We start from the raw sequence: 19,186 nt of genomic DNA on the forward strand, positions 1-19,186 counted from the left end.
CTGAGCAGTTATGAAGACAAAGTGTTGCTAGCATCAAATGTGTAGTTGCCTAGATATGATTTGACACTGGACTTAACTGTTTGTTATTTACATTAAGATTCTGTGCTCAAGAGTAAGAACACAGTTGCAAACCCCATTCCACTGGGAGGCTCCAGCTTTCTATTTATATAAAAAAAGAAGAGAGCGTTCATTAAAGAGATGTATTCTCATCTTTAATGTAATATCACTACAATCGTCACTGATCTTTTAAACACACCTGGAGAGTTTTTAGTAAAATGATACATTACCAGATCACAATTAACTTGAAAGTCCTAAAAAGGCTGTATTTTCAACATTACATTTAAATTATTAAAACTGTACACACACAGAGTGAGAACTCAGTAAAGCCATTTAAATATTCCTCTTCAAAGAAATAAACAGTAGAGTTGCTTTCTTTTACTTCATAATTACTGACTGAAGCTATCCCACCTTCTTTGGCAATTATGATTCTGTAATTTCAATTATTGGATTATAATAGCCTATACCAGGGGTTCCCAAAGTTTTTGTGCTGTGGCCCAGCAAACTGCAGCCCAGCAGTCACAGCTGACTACACAGCTGGAATTTCTGGGCAGAAGACAGGTAAGGATATTCTCCTCCCCACCCTTGGGCAGGGGGTGGGCCAGCCCCTGCGCTGCTGCGGGCCCTGCGAAAGAAGCCGTGGCCTCTCTCTGGTTTGACTTTGGTTTGCCAGTCCATGGCCACTTCCAGTCTGGCAGCTGACCGTGCTGAGGACCAGCAGCTGACCTGCCATGGCCCAGCACTGGGCCGCAGCCTAGGGATTGAGAAACCCTGGCCTACACTTCAAAATAATGGTAACTAAGGGTGCAATTCACCCTGTGCAAAGGGACTAGATTAGGGGTAGGCAACGTTTTTTGGCTGGAGTACCAAAAAAACTACAATGTGTACGTCGGAAGGTGCCAGAGTGCCGGCATGCCAGAAAAACAAAAGGGGCGGGGGATTACATGGCAGGATACACTGCATATTAGTAGTATATTTAATGATCATAAATGTTGCCTTTTTTCTTGCATATTCCTTTTTTGTTGAGCATGTTGCAATGACAAAGAGGGGAAAAAAGAGACAAGAGAAAGAGGAGAGAGACAGAAAGAGAAAGAAAAAAGAGAGCAGAGAAAGAACCAGGCACACGCACACAGAGAACCACATGCACAAACACAGAGAACCAGAACACACCCAGAACAGACACATGCACACAAACATCCAGAACCAGACATGTGTGCACACAGACACAGAACCAGACAGAGGCAGACAAACACACAGAACCAGATGTGCGGGCACATGGAGCTAGGCTCCTGGGCCACTGGATAAAGTCTGACCCAACAATGCTCTGGTCCCGCCAGAGCCCCTGGGCTTCCCTGGGAAGCCAGCCCCTGGGTTGCAGCGCAGCTGGCTGAGGCCCCGGTCTGGAGCCTGCCCATCAGTCCAATCACCCACCCACCCTGCACAGCTAAGCTCACAAAAGGTGCAGTGCTCCTGGCAAGAGGCCAGCGCCATCCTCATTCTCAGGGGGGCTGGGCTGGGCTGGGTGGGAGTCAGGTAAGCTCAGCTGCAAGCCCTGCTGAAAGCAGTCTGGGCTCCATGGTTGGCAGCAGCTACCAGAGCCTCGGATGGCTGCAGCCAGTAGGCTGCAAACAGCTGCTCCGGCATCAGCTCCATACCGGCAGGTGCACGTGCGCCTCGGAGTGGATGGTGGGGATAGGGCCTGAGGCAGCACAGCCCTCCCGCTGTCCACTCTGAGGTGCACATGCAGTCGCTGCGAGCAGGGAGCTGATGCCGGGCCTGTGGAGCCTGGCGCAGCTGTTTGCAGCCTTCCCACTGCCTGCTGCGGCTGCCCAGAGCACAGTCTGGCTACAAACAGCTGCGCCGGGCTCCAGAGCCCAGTCATCAGCTCTGTGCCGGCAGCAGGGAAGAGGCCAGGGTTGCACTGCCTCAGGCCGCTCCCCCACCGTCCGCTCCGAGGCACGTGTGCATCCACCGGTGTGGAGCTAATGCCAGAGCCCGGAGCAGATACTTGCAGCCTCCTGGCTGCAACCAGCCCAGGCTTTGGATAGCTGCTGGCAACCACGGTCTGCTTGCAGCAGGGCTTGTAGGTGCCCAGCTGCCTGCCGGGAGCAGCCTGGGCTTCGCAGCTGGCAGCAGCTGCCTAGAACCCAGGCTGGTGGTGGCATGCTGAGCAAAATGGCCTCACGTGTCACGCTTGGCATATGTGCCGGGGGTTGCTGACCCCTGGACTAGAACAAGGTCTACAGTTCACTTACATTCATTTTGGAACAAGCAATGGTATTATAAAATGTATACATGGTGCCTCTAGGTGGGTGAATTTCATGGTCGCAATAAAGACTGAGTAGAATGAGCTAGACTTCACCTTGGGTACATATTTCTCTTGATTAAAAATTCAGATATAATAACAGTTTTCTTTTAAAAAGCGAGGTCAGAAATTGTATTAGAAACAACCAGAATCCTGAAATGCAGTGATTTTTATAGAAAAATCTGTAAGAGGAAGTTCAAACAACAGTTCTCTCTAGTTCCAAAAGAAATCTGTACTACAGGCAGCTTTACAAATGTACACTATATAGATATATATACACCCCAATTAATAGATCCATGTATCAATCACTAAGTTCCTCCTCATCACTGAAATATGCACTCTTTTTTATCCGTGGACGTTTTGAATCATCCGATGTTGAAGGTTCCCCTGTAGGCTGTTTCCATCTCTGCTGTTCTTCTTCAATTTTGGCTTGCTGTAAAGCAAATGAAAGAATGGAAAGGGGAGGGAAGATTTTTTTTTTTTTTTTTAATTCTCTGTGGCAAAATACATGATATTAAACAGATCATTCAAATACTACTCTATATAGTATTTAGTATATTAGTTCTGAGGCTATAATTCAAACCCGTAAAACAATTTATATAGAATGCACTCTTAAATGGACCAGCTGCCTGTAGAACAATTTCTAAAAATGATTCCGAAAACAAATGTTGTCCTTTTATGCTATTGGGCAACCAATCTTTAGCACTAGCCAGAAGGCTCTATTGCCAACCTCAAGTGTAAGAAACCAATTTGTTTGCAGTCCTGGAAGTGTAGTGCACACAGAAAACAAGATTTGAAATCAAGTGCTTTGTATTGTGGATACATTGGAGATGTCTTGGAAGCAGGGAGAGACTGATATTTTGTTATGGAGAGGAGAAGGGGAAACAGGTCATTATCTCAAGGAGAACCTGTTTTTTTTCAAGGAAGGATGCATTTAACCCTAATCATTCTTCAAGTTACCCACATGGGAATATTCAGGTTTACTGAGGTGCCCAAATTATTTTCTGGGTATGTCTATACCATCTCTGCAGAAATCCTCTGCTGAGAACCAAGCCCCATTGCATGTGCCACTTGACAAGTGTTGTATGGTTAACACTCACGTGTGGGTTTAGAAGATAAAGTCCTTCAGGAGACAGTGGTAGGTTGGATGGCAGAGGGGAGGGGCTACTTAAAATAATGTCTTTACACAGGTATGGAAAGAAGGCATAAAGCATCCGTATGTTTATCTGACAAGATGTACTAAGCAAAAGGGGATCGGGAATAGAGGAGGGTTAGGGGAAATGAATGCTGGTAATTGCAAGAATAGAAAATTTCCAACATAAGAATAAATCACAGACACAACCAGTAAACCAGTAGAATGATTTTTAGAATGGACTCAATGCAGCAGCACCATTCAGAAGCAGAAAATAATCACATTATCGACAGATTAAATAAAACAAGAGAGCCAAACAGTGTGCTGAAGATGACAGAAAGGAAGATTGCTGTATGTTTTGTAGCCTGGACTCTTGTAGTTGTTGCTTGCTACCCTCTCCACCCCCCACATAAGTAAATAATGCAAAACAGTATTTAGAGACAAAATACACTATTCTTAAGTTTAGTACCTGGAAAGCGATGGCCTGGCTAAGGCTATCAAGAGAAGGGTCTTCTCCTTCATCTTCACTTTCCTCCTCTTCTTCACTAGGTAACGTAAAAAGAAAAGATGGAAAAAAAGATGCATGAAGTTTTATTTCAGATTCCCTTACAAAAAATGTAACGGTTTGACGGTTATGTAGAAATACACATACATTTCTTCTGGTTCAACAACTTTCTTTCTTTTCTTCTTTTCTTTCTTTTTTGGCGGTTCACGCTCTCCTAGCATATTTTTTGGACAAGCATAACTTAAGTGTCCTGCCTCCTTAGAGAAAAAGAAATGTTAGTTAATAGATGCCATTAAAAGCAGGTACCAAACATGAAGAAAATTATCCTGAAAAAAATTAACATTAAGAAAGGAATGCTGTATTATATGGAATACAAACAAAAGAATTCCTCCCTTAAAATTCACCTTGGAAATGTGGAAAGTTAACACTGATACTGTATATTAGCTTCAAGTTTGGAATGAACTCTAAATGTACAGGTGATTTACTTCTGGCCTTGACTATATCAGCAATCTGACTGAGAAATACAATGGAATCAACTTCTTTATTTCAGTATGGTAGGAAAGGAGATATTTAAATTACTAGAGTGTATTTTAGCATTAAACAATTCTCAACCTTTAAAATTGTTAGCTTAAACTAAAGTGTGGAACTGACTTAAAATTAGAAAATAAAAATTTCTCAAGATGTATGCGAGTCGGAGGAGGACAATTTTTACTTTTTTTGGTTTTTTTTTTAAAGTTTCTTTCCCCCCCTACTGATCTGTTGTAGAATATGCAATTCCCTTTCCAAATTTAAAACCTTTCAGAAGTGAAGCAGAAAGCAGTTACTCTAATCCAGGGATAGCCAACCCCTGGCACAGGTGCCAGAGCGTGGCACTTGAAGGCATTTTTCTTGGCACACGGCAGATGGCAAGGAAGGGGCCAGGGCTGCCCTGCCACAACAAGGATTGGGCCCCTGGTGACTCCCCCACAAGCCACATCTGCCCCTGGCATGCCAATATCTTACAAGTTGAGGTTGCAGGTGTTTTTAGCACTCTGCCCAAAAACATTGCTGACACCTGCTCTAATAAAAAAAATAAGATAATGCAGCATTTTCAGTTCTAAATATAGTCTGCTGCTGACTGCATATCAGACTATATACTTATAATTACCACATAGTATTTTTTTCTGAAAAATCCCAAATTCCCAGAAGAGATAAGGCTAGAACCACTGCTGAAATGGAATAAGTATGGATGGATGTTAGCCCAAAGAATACTACCACTTTTATGGGGGAAAAAAAATAGTAATAGCAGAATTAGAGAAACAAATAAAAAATGTAGTTGAAACATTTTAGATCAATTATAGATTACTTACTCCACATTCATAACATTTAGATTTATCAAAGTAGTTTCGCCTGCGGATGAATTCTGCTGCTCTTCCATTGTCGATGGCAATACTTGCTTTTATCACTCTTCCAAATAACTAAACCAAAAGGGGAGGGGGAGGGCAAGGAGGAAAAATCAATAACACCAAGTCAATACTTTTGAGGAATCTGAATAGCTCCCTTTTTGCTACAATCTTTTTCAGATGCTTACTTGTTTGTTATTAAGTGCCCGAGAACAGTTTTGGGCAGACTCTTTATCCAAAAACAAAATGAAGGCAACTCCTTTACTCTTCCTGGTGTCTTTGTCCTTCATAATAGTAACTCTGAAAACAAATAACCAAGACACTCATTTAAGGGGAAAAAAATGTGGCTTGATATGAAAAAATCCTACCTAGGAGTTCTGAGAGCTTTGTTCAGTATATGTTAATTAAACACTGATAGGCAAAATACTTTATGCAAACACCTTTCAAGGAGAACAAAGTCCAGATAAAAGGCTGATATGCTTTTATTAGCATCTGTGAAATTTTGACTAGACCTGGAAAAAAACAAAGTTCCTTATGTTGGTAAAAATATCCAATACAAATGGCTTGAATGCTATAGCTCTTATACGACCCAAGTAATTTGTGGAATGGGGGAGTTTTCAGCTTAAGACGGCCATATGTTATATTAGTCCAGGACATCCTTGTTTAGATGGAGCAGTTCATACTTCTGAATGTAAGGGGGCCTGGTTAAGGTCAAACAGTATCAAAGCAATGCGACACGTAGCAGCAGAATTGGGATGTGGGCAGAAGCAAGTAAGTCACAATTGAATTTTTTGTGTAAAAAAGGCACTTATCTGCTGGATGAGCCTTCACTCCTATGATAATGGGTCTGCCTGGAGCTAGCTTACTACCCCAGGATTTAAAAAAAAAAAATTGCCCTTACTTTTCTTGCTAACACCTTTTTTTTCTTTACGTAGCATTATTTAGCAGCAGAGCAAAAATCCAATTAGAAGAGTCCAGCGCCTGCTCTAAGCTTCCAACTTAAGTTGTTCCTGGTTCAGTCTTTAATGTTTTTGCCCCTTTCATTTTTATCATCTTACCTAAGGGGAAAAAAAAGATTGTTTGGGAGTTTATAGCTTTCAAGTGACAAAGGCAGAGATGCTTGTGTCTGTGTATACACTCAGCCAGAGCATGAAAAAAGAAATTGGCTCTTACACATATCTTTTACTATCAGCTTTAAAAGGGTTTTTCTTTTTACTGCCTGTGGTTTGACTGGCATTTCCTACTGACTATACTAAATACCTACTGAATATAGACTATTAGGGCTTTCCTTTTAATAAAGTAAATGTATCACTGTAAGACATTCATTAAGTTTTGAAGTAGTAATTTTAATAAAATTGATTAATGTAGTAAATTAGTTAATTTAGCTAATTAAAAACTTCAAAGTTCACTATTGTAAGTACTAGAAGTTTCTAGTAAGTTGATTTTATATAATATTTATTTATACTGGTAACGTTATTTTGATGGTGATCAAGGCTTTGAAGCAGGAACTCCCATTCTGTTCAGGAGTTAAGGCAGGGGTGGGTAAAATGGTGGATCCAGCTGGCAGTCAGACTTCATTTCCCAGCAGCCCCTGCTTGAGTTGCTGTGGCCGGTTTCTATGGAGACCCCAGTAGCAGCAGCTAGGACAAGGTTTCCATGGAGACTGGCCCAAGCAGTGCTGGCAGCTGGGCAGGTAGCTGCTCTGGGGCAAGGGCTGACATCTTGTAGTGGTGACAGCATGGTCCAGAGCTGGGAAAGAGTTGTGATCTGCGGCCCGCATACCCCGGGCACCCCTTTTCTCCCTCCCAGATTTGGGGTGTGCAGGCAGCGGATCACAGCTCTGTCGCAGCTCCGGACCACGCTGTCACTGCTGCAATATCCCATCCCTGGTCCTGAAGCCGCTCCGCACCCAGCTGCAAACCCTGCCAGTGCTGCTTGGGCTGATCTCCACGGAAACCCTGGCCCAGCGTTGTCACAGCGCCACTGCTACTGGGGTCTCCATGGAAACCAGCTGCAGCAATGCAGGCAGGGCCTGCTGGGAAATGGAGTCTGCCACAGACCTGATCCAGCTCATGGGCTGGACTTTGCATGCCTCTGAATTAAAGGCTAACACTATTTGTTTTTAAACCCAACAGAACCAACAGGTGCACTTTTAAATTTCTGCCCAGTATACCAGAGCTAATATTTAGAAGTGTTTACTGATTCTCATAAAAGTTTTAGCTCATCCAGAGTATTTCTAGCCATGGCAGATGATGACATACTGAAGCTTGAAGTCATGTTGGCTGCTGACAGACATGAAAAAAGAAACCCAACAAAAAACCCAGCGCTTTACCAGGAGCAGCAGTACATTAGTTCAACCCAGCTCCGCAGTGTCTGTATATGTTGTGCGCTTCAGCAGGGTTTTTGGACGCTTTATCTGAAGTTGATTCAATCAGCTATTATATAAAAGCGCCAAAAAAGCCCTGTTGAAGCACCTAATCTATACAGATATTGGGTGAGCCGGGTCAAACTAACATGATGCCTCTTTTGGGTATGCATCAGGCTCGGCGCAGGGGTGTGCGCAGTTTAAAGTAAAGCACTGTTTTTCTTTTATGTCTGTTTAGCAGTCATTACTCTTATCTTGCTCTCCCCACTCAACCGTTTAATACTATGCGCAGTTTCTCTCTTTGAAGTTGTCACTTGGACATTTGAAAGCCCTCTTCAAGTCTTTAAGATAGTCTTTTGCTCTAATAAGTCTTGAGATACTGCAGTATCTGCTAAAATCAAAACAGACTTGAAAGCTGAAGGTGGAAAATAAAGACATGACAGAAACTAGAATAACCAAAATAATTAGCTATTGAAGGTCCAATATCTTAAAAGTCACTGCTCCATTCTTTCAGCCTCTTATAGTTTGAATGCAGGTACACTGAACTGCCTTGCACCCACACTTGTCAAAAGAAAAACAAGAATTTGTTGAAGTCAGTTGAGGATTCTGGAACTATATTCTACTTGCTCCTTTTCACCTCCAGTCTGAAAGCTCATGTGCGTGTGTGTCTGCAAAAACTTCCCAATTGCTATCAGTAAACTGAAACTTACCTTCTTTTATGATGAGCCAAAACTTCAATACAATTCCATACTCTAGACCAGGGATAGGCAACCCCCAGCACGTGTGCCAATTAGTGGTACATGGAGACATTTTCCTTGGTGTGCCAGGTGTACCAAGGAAAGCGTTAAAAAAATGTAAGTTGCTGCTCCGGGCTCTTTGGAGCAGCCACAGCTCTCAGTGCCATGGCAGGCACCGGGGCTGCAGTGAGGAGAGCCCCGGCTGGGACACAGGGATGCTGCCCATGTTCTGCTGACCCTGCCCCAGTGTCTTGGGTGATGCTGAATGTTTCACAAAGCTTCAGAAAAGCTTCCAGTGCCACAGCAGGCACCGGGAGTGAGGTCAAGAGAACACAGGCAGGGATGCTGTCTTTGTTCTGCTGACCCCAGCCCCATGCCTGTGGTGGTGCTGAGAGTTTCACAAACTCAGCCATAGGCACCGAGGGTGGGGTCGACAGGATGCAGACAGCATTGCTGCATCCCTGCTTGTGTTTTCCTGCCCCTGCCCCTGGTGCAGAGAATCAGGGGGTCAGGAGAATGCAGGAGGGGCCAGCAGAACATTGGGGGGGGGGGGGAGGGGAGGGTGTCATGCTGCCTGCAGGAAGATGCTTCCAGGAGGACACAGTGTGGGGAAGGGCAGTGTGGAGTGGGTGGTGCCAGGAGGTTGCAGGTACCAGCTCCCCACCGCATATGAGGGAAGCATGTAGCTCTGGACAGCAGATAGCTAAGTAGTCTGTTGGTGCTGGTGCCTATTTCCTGTGCTTTGCAAACTGAGAGTTTAACACTGCCTATTATTAAGGTTTTTTTGCTTTGTTAAACTGATTCATATTCAGTTTTTACTCTCTTTCAAACCAGTTCATTATTCAGTTTTTTTACTCTGTTAAATAGTTTCATGCTTAGGTTCTGCTTCCTCAAGCCAGTTCATATTAGTTAGTTTATTTTCCTCTGTTAAATCGTTTCATACTCAGTTTTTGCTCTCTCTTTTCCCCCGTCTCCCTCTTTTTTTCTTCTTTCTTTTTTCTCTCTCATTACAACAAGCTTTACAAAAAAAGAATACAGAACAAAGGTAGTATACTAAGCTTTATTTATTGTCACCAGGTTTAGAATTTTTAGAAAACCTGGTATTTACTGGAAAAAAAAAAAGAAGCAACATTTATGGTTATTAACTATATTAATATGCACTATGTCCTGCCATGTACCCCCTGCCTCAGTTTTGTTTTTCTGGCATGTCCGGCACCTTACAAGGTAAACACTGTGGTTTTTTTTGGCATTCCAGCCAAAAATGTTGCCTACCCTTGCTCTAGACAGAAATTACAAGGGCATAACTTGCCCAAAATAAAGAACATGCATTGAATGCCAAGTTGAAAATACACATCAGATCACTTACTTGACAACTTTGCCATATTTGGAAAAAATCTGGAACAAAGAGAAGAATAGACAAGTTTACCAGACTGCTGTCAAATTAAGCACAGCAACACAATCTAAATGTGCACTGTTCAGATATTTAAAGTTTACATATGACACTTACATGCAACCATTATATAATACAACTCTTTAAAGAGAGGCTTACTTACCCTGTATAAGTCATTGTTGGTCAGAGCAAAGGGCAAGTTGGACACGTACACTGTGCTTTTACTTGGTGCCAATCCACCACTCATTTTCCTGGGGATAGAGAAAAATTAATTGATTGATTTCAATGACTCAATCTTAATAAAAATAAAAATAAAATATAGATTGTATAGCCACATGAAAATTGAGAGAAATAAAGTGGCTTCAAAACCCCTTTCACGTGAAATCAACGCTGACTTTCATATTCCACAGGGTAAAGGAAAGTCATGAACAGCAATGCAGCTTTGAAATTACAAATTGACTACTATGAGACAAACTCAATGAGGTTAGCAATTGTGGTTACTAAAATGATCCTTGAACAATGTGAAATCAATTCTGGTTTCAGAGTAAAACAAAACAAGTAATTTTCCACTCATTAAACTAGTTGCTGAAGTTAATGAAACTTATTTGAAAAAACAAGTAAAAAGGGTGTTTTTCTCTTGTTTTAAATGATTTGGCCCTTTGGCTATACTCAGGCAAGTCCAAGCTTAAAAACTCATACTGATAAGTTAAACCTCTTTAAAGCAAGACCCTAATGAGTAGAAAAGCACAATGTGTTAACTTAAAATAGAACAACATACCGTTCAACATTTTAAATAGTTATGATACCCACTCATTTCCTGGTAATTTCTTCCCATAGTTCCCTGCAACCACTTCTGCCTTAGCTCCCAGCACTTCTTTCCATGTTCCCCTGAACTCTGAGGTTTCCTTTTAACCTTGTCAATGGACTACATCTCCCCTACATGCATCCCCTCTTCCAAATGCTCTGCTGAAAGCACAACTTCTTGCTGTTCTATCACCTTCACTCCTTACCTCTCAGTGTCTCCCCCACTTCTAAAACTCCCTTCTCCCATCCATGTATGCAGGCAAAGAGCCAAACTTTTTAAAGTTACATATATGTATGTATATTGAAGCAGTTCTCCTCTGAGTGTGTACTAGATTGTAACCATAGGTAAAAAACAAAGGCAAACGAAGGGGAATAGTGAGGAGAAGAGACCAAATTGCAGCATCCTTACATCTTTAAGGATACACAAACCTGCATACAGCATCACTTTCCTTTTGACTCATCGGATATTTGTGGTTTGTTCTAAAAGCCAGAATAACATAAAAAATGAAGGATCAAAATGACATTGTCCTTTGTTGACAAAGTATCTTTAAGTAGTATAGCAAGTCAGTTTCCTCATTGCCTTCAAGCCCCACTCAGCTTTTTGGGGCAATCATTCAGGTCTAATAAACTGCTAGTGAATGTGTTTCCTGGTTACCTTATTGTGGCCTTTATTAAATATAAAATACTGCTCAAGGAAGACCAACCATGTTGAGTTTGCTAACCAAGATATCTTTGAAGTAAGTCATCAGGAAAGAATCAGGAAAAAAATATTAGAAGTTAGTGACAAAGAAATTGCAATGGAGTGGAAAAGAACACTTAACTCCTTTTTTTTCTCTTTTTTTACATCAACTTCACAAATATCTATTTTGGTAAAGATGGGAAATTTAGGGAGACTATTTTCTTTTAAGAGAAGCTGTGAGGAAGTCAGGAGGGAAGCCAGCCTTACCTTAAACTAGTCAATGTCAGTGCTACAACCATAATCAAACCCTGGTTAGTGTCTAAACACTGCCTTCAGTGGTTGTGTGCGCAGAGTACATTCTTGTTGCATGCTGATTTCCAAAGTATTTTTATCCTCTATTTCCTACTCCAATGCGATCTGCTTGGGTGGTAGCTAAGTCACAGAGCTTTGATTTTTCCTTTCCTTCCCTGTTTAGGGGCCATGTTTCTTTTGGCATGAGTTTAAATAGCATGAAGAAGTTAAGCAAATAAAAAAACAGAGGTAGTTCAGAGTGAAGGACAGATATTACTTTGTGATGTTATGCAGGCAATCTGCTTAATCATAAACTCCTGGCTGCTTAGCACCTGTGTCCTGTGACAAGACCTAACCCAACTGACTTGGCACCATATTTCATGTATTGATAGTTATAAGTCTGGTTATCCAGACGCAGAGAACAGTATTCCAAAAGGAGTTATTAAAAGCTATCCTGTCCTTGCATGGCACACTGCCATGCTAATTTACTGCTATATGCAGAATCTTCAATAGCTATAGATAGCAATTTACCTAGAAGATACCAGAAAACAGCATCAACTACAGCTTGCAGTTCTCACCACCAAGGCCAGTCTTGGTAAACAGATATTAGCAACACATATATGGCAGTATGTACAATTTTGGGATCATGATCTCAGGCTGATTCTTGACCGGCCCTGGGGACCCACTGGGCTGCTGAAGCCCTCCAAAGCTGGCTGATGATCACCTGACTGGTGGCTGGCAGGCACTGTACTGAGGTCTATTTGAGACCCAGTGCAGTCTACCCAGTCACACATTCATTTTAAGGTGTTATAATTTTGTGGTTGGTTTCAGTTGCATATTTTTTGTGTAATAGTTTTGCAGTTGGTTTCCTCTTTTTTTGTGACATTAATTGCCTAAATGCACGGCTGGGTTACACATTTATATGCAACTAGCTGTTTAATTGTTTCTTAGGTGTAACATCTGCCAGGGGCCAATGTCATCTGTTAGCAATGGCAGGAGGACTGCCTGCCTTGCCCCTCAGTCCTCCAGGAATCAAGACACTCCCTCTCTCCCTTCCCACCGCCATCCCTCCTTGCACCCCGCCCCCTCAATTTAGAAGCAACCACTTCCTGCTCTGGTCCTCTCTCCTAAGCTTTTCCAGCTTCTTTTCCCTTCCCCCTATTAAGCCAAGTGGGGCTGCAGGAGATACTATGCTGAGAGAAGAACCAAAACCAGGAGCATAGAAAAGTTTCTCCTACTGGCCATCTTTTGTGACTACAGGCATCTCCAAATGCAAACAGAAAATGCTTGAAGAGTTGGCCTGCTGCTATTTAACATAACTGTGGTTTAAAAACAGATTTTGTCTTTTCTTGTTGCTCTATGTTTTTTATTTCTGTTTAATTTAATATGTTTTATTTTACTTTGAAACTTTCAGGCTGATCCTGGGGTTTCAGGATGAAAACCAAGGAAAAGAAGAACTGTTCAATCCTGAAGATCCTTCATGTTTACACTTACTTAACACTGGTAATTATAAAATTAATTTAATTTCATTATTCCAAAACACCAATTAATTAACTTATAACTTGTTTTGTATAATTAGCATAAGTATCTAACATACTGAAGATTAAAGTTCTTTTAATTAAAGCTTATCTAATATATTAATGCTTAAAATATTTGACCCTTATTTGACAATATTTGACTCAGTCAACTGACCAAGTATTTTTGACTGGTCAAAAAAATACCCAATCCTAGGCCCATTTACTTTTTTGATCATTACTATGCCCCTGCATGGGACTGCTGTCACCTGGTACATTTGGCACCCTATATTTAAGGTCAATTTGAAACACATACCTGACTTTTGTAGCTTTGCATCTAAAAAAATTAAAATATGAAGTGTAAACCAGTGAGGCAGTTCTCCAATTCATTACTAAAGAACACTCCCTTACTATAGGATTTCAATCCCTTTTTCTTCAAGGATTCAGTTTCTTCAGTATTATTTAACACACGTTCTACATTTTAATCATGTCCTTTCTCCCTGGCCCAGTCTTCTGCAAAGGCTTTCCTATTCTCAGCAGGATGACATTTTGTTGACTCTGTGTTTAGGAAAGGCAACTTGTCTGCAGGCCATTAGCTGGAGTCCAATATACCTGTTTCCTGTTGTGGACTAATATTCCACATAGTTCCCCAAATCAACTGAACTATTTGATGGCTGTTCTGAGGACTAGGTCACCTCTAAATTATCATTTGATCCCAGGCTTCAGAGCTTTAGTTGGAAAGCAGCTGATCAGTCACTAATAAAGTCAAGCCCAACTCCACAAGGCTGGCTACTCTGCCTAGTCTGTCCTTAGGCATATCAGAGACAGAACTGTCTTACTACTGTGACCACACACAAAGTGGCTCCATCGTGGTACCTGCAGCTATCCCCTGCCTAGTGTGCTGGCTGTGGGCACAATACCATCCTGGCTGCCAAAGCACAGGCCCCTGATCAGTAGTTGCCACTACAGGGACTGATGCCAGATGAAGACATCTGGAAGAGACTGACAGGCTTCTGTGGGAGTGGGGGAATAAAGGAGGAATCCCCTATTGCCTCCTGACTAGACAGCTCACATTTGAGGTGACTTAGTAGCTTTCTAACCAAGGGTCTTGAATGCCTGTATGACCTCATAGAGCTACATTTTTGTACTGTGAAAAAAGTACTGAAATACTTTATAGCACTGCAAATGAATGCCTGGCCATATGTTACCTTAAGTCACTTGTTTAAGCGTAGGTACAGACTTTGGGTAGCAGGTGGGTACTTTTTCTTGCAGGGGTTGGGGGGGAAGGGTACACAAGCCCTAAGCATTCCTGGAAGAGGCAGTGCATTACTCCAACCTGGCTCGCCCAATGTCTGTAAAGATTAGTTGCTTTACTGGAGCTTTTTTGGTGCTTCTATCTAATAGCTGATTGAATCAGCTATTAGTTAAAAGTACCAAAAAGCCCCACTTAAGCGCCTGATCTTTACAGATGCTGCAGAGCCAGGTTGGAGTAATGCGCTGATTCTTCCAGTAAAGTGCTTTTTTGTTTGTTTGTTTTCTTAACATCTGCAAGCAGCCACAGAGATCTAACATGTAAAACCACAATGGCTGGGGTTCATGGGTACTGAGCACCTGCTAATTTTTTTTCAGTGAGTACTTGAGCTGCAGAGCACTCATGGAGTTGGCACCTATACATTTAAGGTCATAAAAGGAAATATGACACGAAGCAGGGAATCAAATCCAAATTCTTCAGAGTCCAAGGCTAGTGTCCAACTACTGGAGCATCCATGCTCTCTGTGCAAAGTGGGTATAACATGCTCAGGGGTAGACAGAACCAAGTCCTCCAAATCTATGATGTCACAAGAAAAGTGAAAAGTTGCTCCATCTGGCATAAAACTAATGTACACAAACTGTCATTTCACCAGACTTGCCAGAAAATCCATTAGCAAACATAGGATTAGACCTCTCTTCTGCATGCAACTGTGAGATAACTGACCAAGGAGCTTTGCAACTGCATCTGTAGTTTTTTCCATCATATTACTGAGACTGAGATGTCAAGGAGTGATAGTAAATTCAGTTAATTAAACCCATTTAAATTAAGCCTTTGTAAAATTTTAGCAAAGTTAAAACAACTGTATGTTAGTACATGTGAAGGCATTTCAAGTGGACAGTTCACATTTGCTACTGTGCATTAGGCACAAAAACCAGAGCAGCCATATTCATGCAAGGAATCAAGTTTAATTAAACATCACACACACAATTCCAAAAGAAGTACCATTTTTTTCATAAAAAGTGTCTTATGCTTTCTTCAAGTCACAGGAAACAATTCACCTTTCTGAAATTAAAACCATGGATAGGTATCCAAACATTCTAAAAAGGTGCTTTTGTCAAGCTGTTCCTTTTGCATACTCTTCAATGCCAGATGCATATGGATTGCCCAGGAGCCTGTCCTACCACCCTCTGCTGATTTAGCTTTGTTTGAGAAACTGAACATGTTTTATTTGTCATTTCCATTTTTTAAAATGTATTTTAAAAATCAATCCAATTTAAATAATTTTATTAAGTGTGCATGGAAGGAGGGCTTGCCCAGTGATAGAAGTGCTAGCCTGGGACTAGAATATGCTTGTTCAATTCCCCGCCCTGCCACTGACATTCTGTGCAACCTCCAGCGAGCCACTGGTTCTCCATCTGTGAGACCCATGGAAAAACAATTCTGTTGCAACAATTTTTCAATACAGTTTTTTACCTGGAAAAACAGTCTATTAGTTATGTTTCTGGAAAACATGACTGCCTTTCCATTATGTCACCCCGGGCTGCAATTTGCAAGACTTTTTCAACCTTTTAAATCTGACAGCCTTGCAGCAGCTCTAGTTGCATGGCTATAGACTCTACTGCACAGACTATTATTGCTTAGTTGAGAAAAACGTTGTCTCTTTCCATGCATCAGACAGCTCAAGGCACCATGAGGGTGGGAAAACAAAATTATAACTGAATTTTTAAATATACATTAAAAAAAAAAATCTTAAAAAATATAAAGTTTTAGTTACAAGCTGCCATTACAGAGCTATAATTATAAAAATGAACAATTTTGTACATTTTTGTTTCCTGTTAGCAAAACTTTAAATTTTACAGTTTTTCCTTTTAAGTTCCACAGTTAAATACTCCTCTATATTAAATATTATATATAACCTTACTGCGAAAGCAACACAAAAATAAATAAATAAATAAATCAAAGAATTGACCAAAAAACCCCTCACATCTGCTAGCAGCAATACTTTCCAATAGCTTAAACTGGTATACTTCAAGAAACCAAAAACACTTGGATGCTAGAGAGAGTAATAAATAGTAATGAATGATAGATCACTCTGGTTTTCAACCTGTCGTCCATGGACCCCTGGTGGTCCACAGGCTATGTCTAAGGGATCCACGAAAGATGACTACGGTCAATCACAAGTATGTGAATACCCATATTCACAAGTCAAAGGGGTCCACAACTCCATTCAAAATTGTTCCATAAATGAAAAAAATGTTGAAAACCACTACTCTAAAATGTAGGCAGGCAAGGTTCTTTGAGTAGATGTGATATCTTTTATTAGACCAACTGAGTAGTTGGAAAAAAGTTCTTAGCAAGCTTTCGGATGCAGTCACCCTTCTTCAGGCATAGGTTGTCTCCCTATGCTATAAATCAGTGGTTCCCAACTTTTTTAGATTGCGGACTGGAAAACCACAGACTAGAAGTGACTGGCATACTGTGGACTGTCAGCCAACTCTTTTTTATACTCAGTATAAAAAAAAAAAAAGAAAAAAAAAAAAAGGTTAGCTGCTGGTCTGCAGCATGCTGGTTGTTTCCAGCCTGCAGTTTGCTGACCCACGGCTTGCCAGTCTGTGGTCACTTCGGACCGGCAGCCAACTCCTGCGAACCGGCAGCCAGCCGTGGCCCAGATGTTGGGAACCTCTGCTCTAAATCTATTAATTTCAATGCTCCTCCTACTTGCATCCATATCTGCCAATGTCAGAGTCAGTACTGAGCTAGATGGACTCAGTATGGCACTTATGTTCTGATATTCACTTTGACTAGATTACATTCTTACATCAAACTTTGCAGAACAAATTCAATGAGAAATGCTGAAATCATTTCAACAACTTTGAAAATCCCTCCTTTAAATATTTAAACATGGCCTTAGGAGCACACCTTTCTCTTCTTAAAAAGCTGCCTAGTGTATGTCAAAGACTTCATGGTCCCTTTGCTATAACCAAAACTTGAAAATACCAAAGATTTATGCCACGAAAAAAACAGAAATACAATACAGATAAAACAGAAATACAACCAGGTATGTACAGGCTGCAGTCCTATACATACCTGGTTTACAGCTTGGACTTGCAGCACATGCCGCTGGTCCTGAGGGTCTAGGCTAGGGATTAGCAACTCCTTGCACGTATATCAGAACATGGCATGTGAAGCTATTTTGCTTGGCACATCACAGCTGGCCTGGGCTTTAAGCAGCTGCCGCCAGCCACGGAGCCTGGACTGCTTGCAGCAGGTAGCTGGGAGGCTGCAAGCAGCCCAGGCTCTGTGGCAGGCAGCAGCTGCTCAGACCCCAGGCTGGTTGCAGCCAGGAGGCTACGAACAGCTGCATGAGGCTCTGCAGCCCCAGCGCTGGCTCTGTGGCGGTAGCAGCTGCATTGCACATCTCCAGGCAGACAGCGGGGGAGGGGTCAGGGTTGTAGTGCTCCAGGCACCCAGAGGTACACGTACAACAGCCACAGCCATGGAGCTGGTGCTGCGGCCTGGATGCCTGCCACAGATAGCCCGGGCTCTGGACAGCTGGAGTAGGAAGGCTGCAAACAGCCACACTGGGCTCCGCAGTGCCATCATTGGCTCCATGGTGGCAGCAGTGGCTGCACTGCACTTCATGGTGCATGGAAGGGAAGGGGCAGGGTCAGCACAACCCCAGCCCCTCCCCCGCTATCCACCTGGAGGCACAGTGTGCAGCTGCTTCCAGCAATGAAGATCAGGCCCCTTGCGGTTCCCCTGCCTCTCACGCACCAAGTCTAGGCATGGGTGAAGGTTGGGGCACTCCAGCCAAAAACACTGCCATCTCCTGGTCTAGCCCGACAAAATGGATTCCCTGGCACAGGCCTCTGCCACAAGTTACTACACCAAGTAACTAACAGTTACTGCCTCTCCCTTCACTACACTCTTCCCTGTCCTTGGTAAGCTTCAATGGACCACAAAAAAAAATGTGGTGGGACCACAAACAATGAACATGAGCAGGAAAAAGAAAAGGGGAAATAAAATGAAATGTGAAGGTCCCTACCATAAATACTGAGTGAGTGCATGGGGGAAAGGCTACACGCAACCCTCTCCAGTCAAGAAGCAAAGTACCCGATTCATCTCAGTGAATTTTCCTGTGGGATCTTCCCAGTGAGAACAGCTCCAAGCAAGAGCTGCAAACCAACGCCAGCGTCCTGCTCCCGACCGCTGTGCGGGACAGCGCTCCGCATCTGGTGCGCGCTGCCAGCTTACCCGCTTCCGCTCCCCCGCACCGACCTGACTGCTTACCGCGCTGCTTCTTGCTTGGTGGCGGGTCACCAGTTACAGGCAGACCCCTCCCCCCCGCCTCGGCGCCGGGCCTTTCCCGCGGGGCTGCCTCCTGCCACCACCTCGCTCTGCGGGTCTCGGCTCGTCCCACTCGAGGCAGGTCTTGGTTTTCACTCGCGTCCGCGGGCGATTCTTCTGCTGCTGGGAAAGACCCAATGCGGGGGCGGGGGGTTGACACCGCGGATTCCCAGCGGGCATCTCCGCGCTCCCCGAGGCTCACGGAGGCAACTCCGGGCAGGGGGCAGGCGCGGGCTGCAGGGCCCTTCGCTCCGGCCCGTCCGAGGGCACTGGACGCTGGGCGAGCCTGGGGCGCCTCAGCCGCTCTCCCGCCAGGACCCACCTGACGCGGGGTCACGGCTCCCGCCCGCCGAAGCCGAGCCCCCTCCTAGCACTTCCTCCCGCGACAAGCACCTCAGCTGACGTCCAGGGAGAGACCGACTGCTT

At 43.1% G+C, this 19,186-nt stretch overlaps 1 protein-coding gene across 2 annotated transcripts; it reads right to left on the reverse strand.

The window, feature by feature from the left end:
* Nucleotides 1-190: 190 nt before the first annotated feature.
* ZCRB1 (zinc finger CCHC-type and RNA binding motif containing 1) lies at nt 191-19,174 on the reverse strand. Of its 2 annotated transcripts, XM_006269086.4 has the most exons (9): nt 19,083-19,174; nt 18,704-18,880; nt 10,037-10,124; nt 9,850-9,878; nt 5,570-5,681; nt 5,349-5,456; nt 4,147-4,256; nt 3,964-4,039; nt 191-2,795 (listed from the first exon to the last, which is right to left on the reverse strand). In XM_006269086.4, the coding sequence occupies exons 3-9, from the start codon at nt 10,118-10,120 to the stop codon at nt 2,664-2,666; spliced, it is 651 nt and encodes a 216-aa protein (XP_006269148.1). In that variant the 5' UTR covers nt 10,121-10,124; nt 18,704-18,880; nt 19,083-19,174; the 3' UTR covers nt 191-2,663. The 2 variants fall into 2 exon arrangements, with proteins under 2 accessions (XP_006269148.1, XP_019348208.1); XM_019492663.2 differs by lacking the exon at nt 19,083-19,174 and having other exon boundaries at nt 18,704-19,076.
* Nucleotides 19,175-19,186: the final 12 nt, after the last annotated feature.

This window comes from Alligator mississippiensis, chromosome 4 (assembly GCF_030867095.1).
Source record: "Alligator mississippiensis isolate rAllMis1 chromosome 4, rAllMis1, whole genome shotgun sequence".
Lineage (NCBI taxonomy): Eukaryota > Metazoa > Chordata > Crocodylia > Alligatoridae > Alligator > Alligator mississippiensis.

Coding starts and splice junctions, on each gene's coding strand:
- ZCRB1 (XM_006269086.4), bottom strand. CDS start 10,120: ATGAGTGGTGGATTGGCACCAAGTAAAAGCACAGTGTACGTGTCCAAC. Junction 5,682..9,849: donor AAATATGGCAAAGTTGTCAA/GTAAGTGATCTG, acceptor ATTTGTTTTCAG/AGTTACTATTATGAAGGACA. Junction 5,457..5,569: donor GGGCACTTAATAACAAACAA/GTAAGCATCTGA, acceptor CTTTTGGTTTAG/TTATTTGGAAGAGTGATAAA.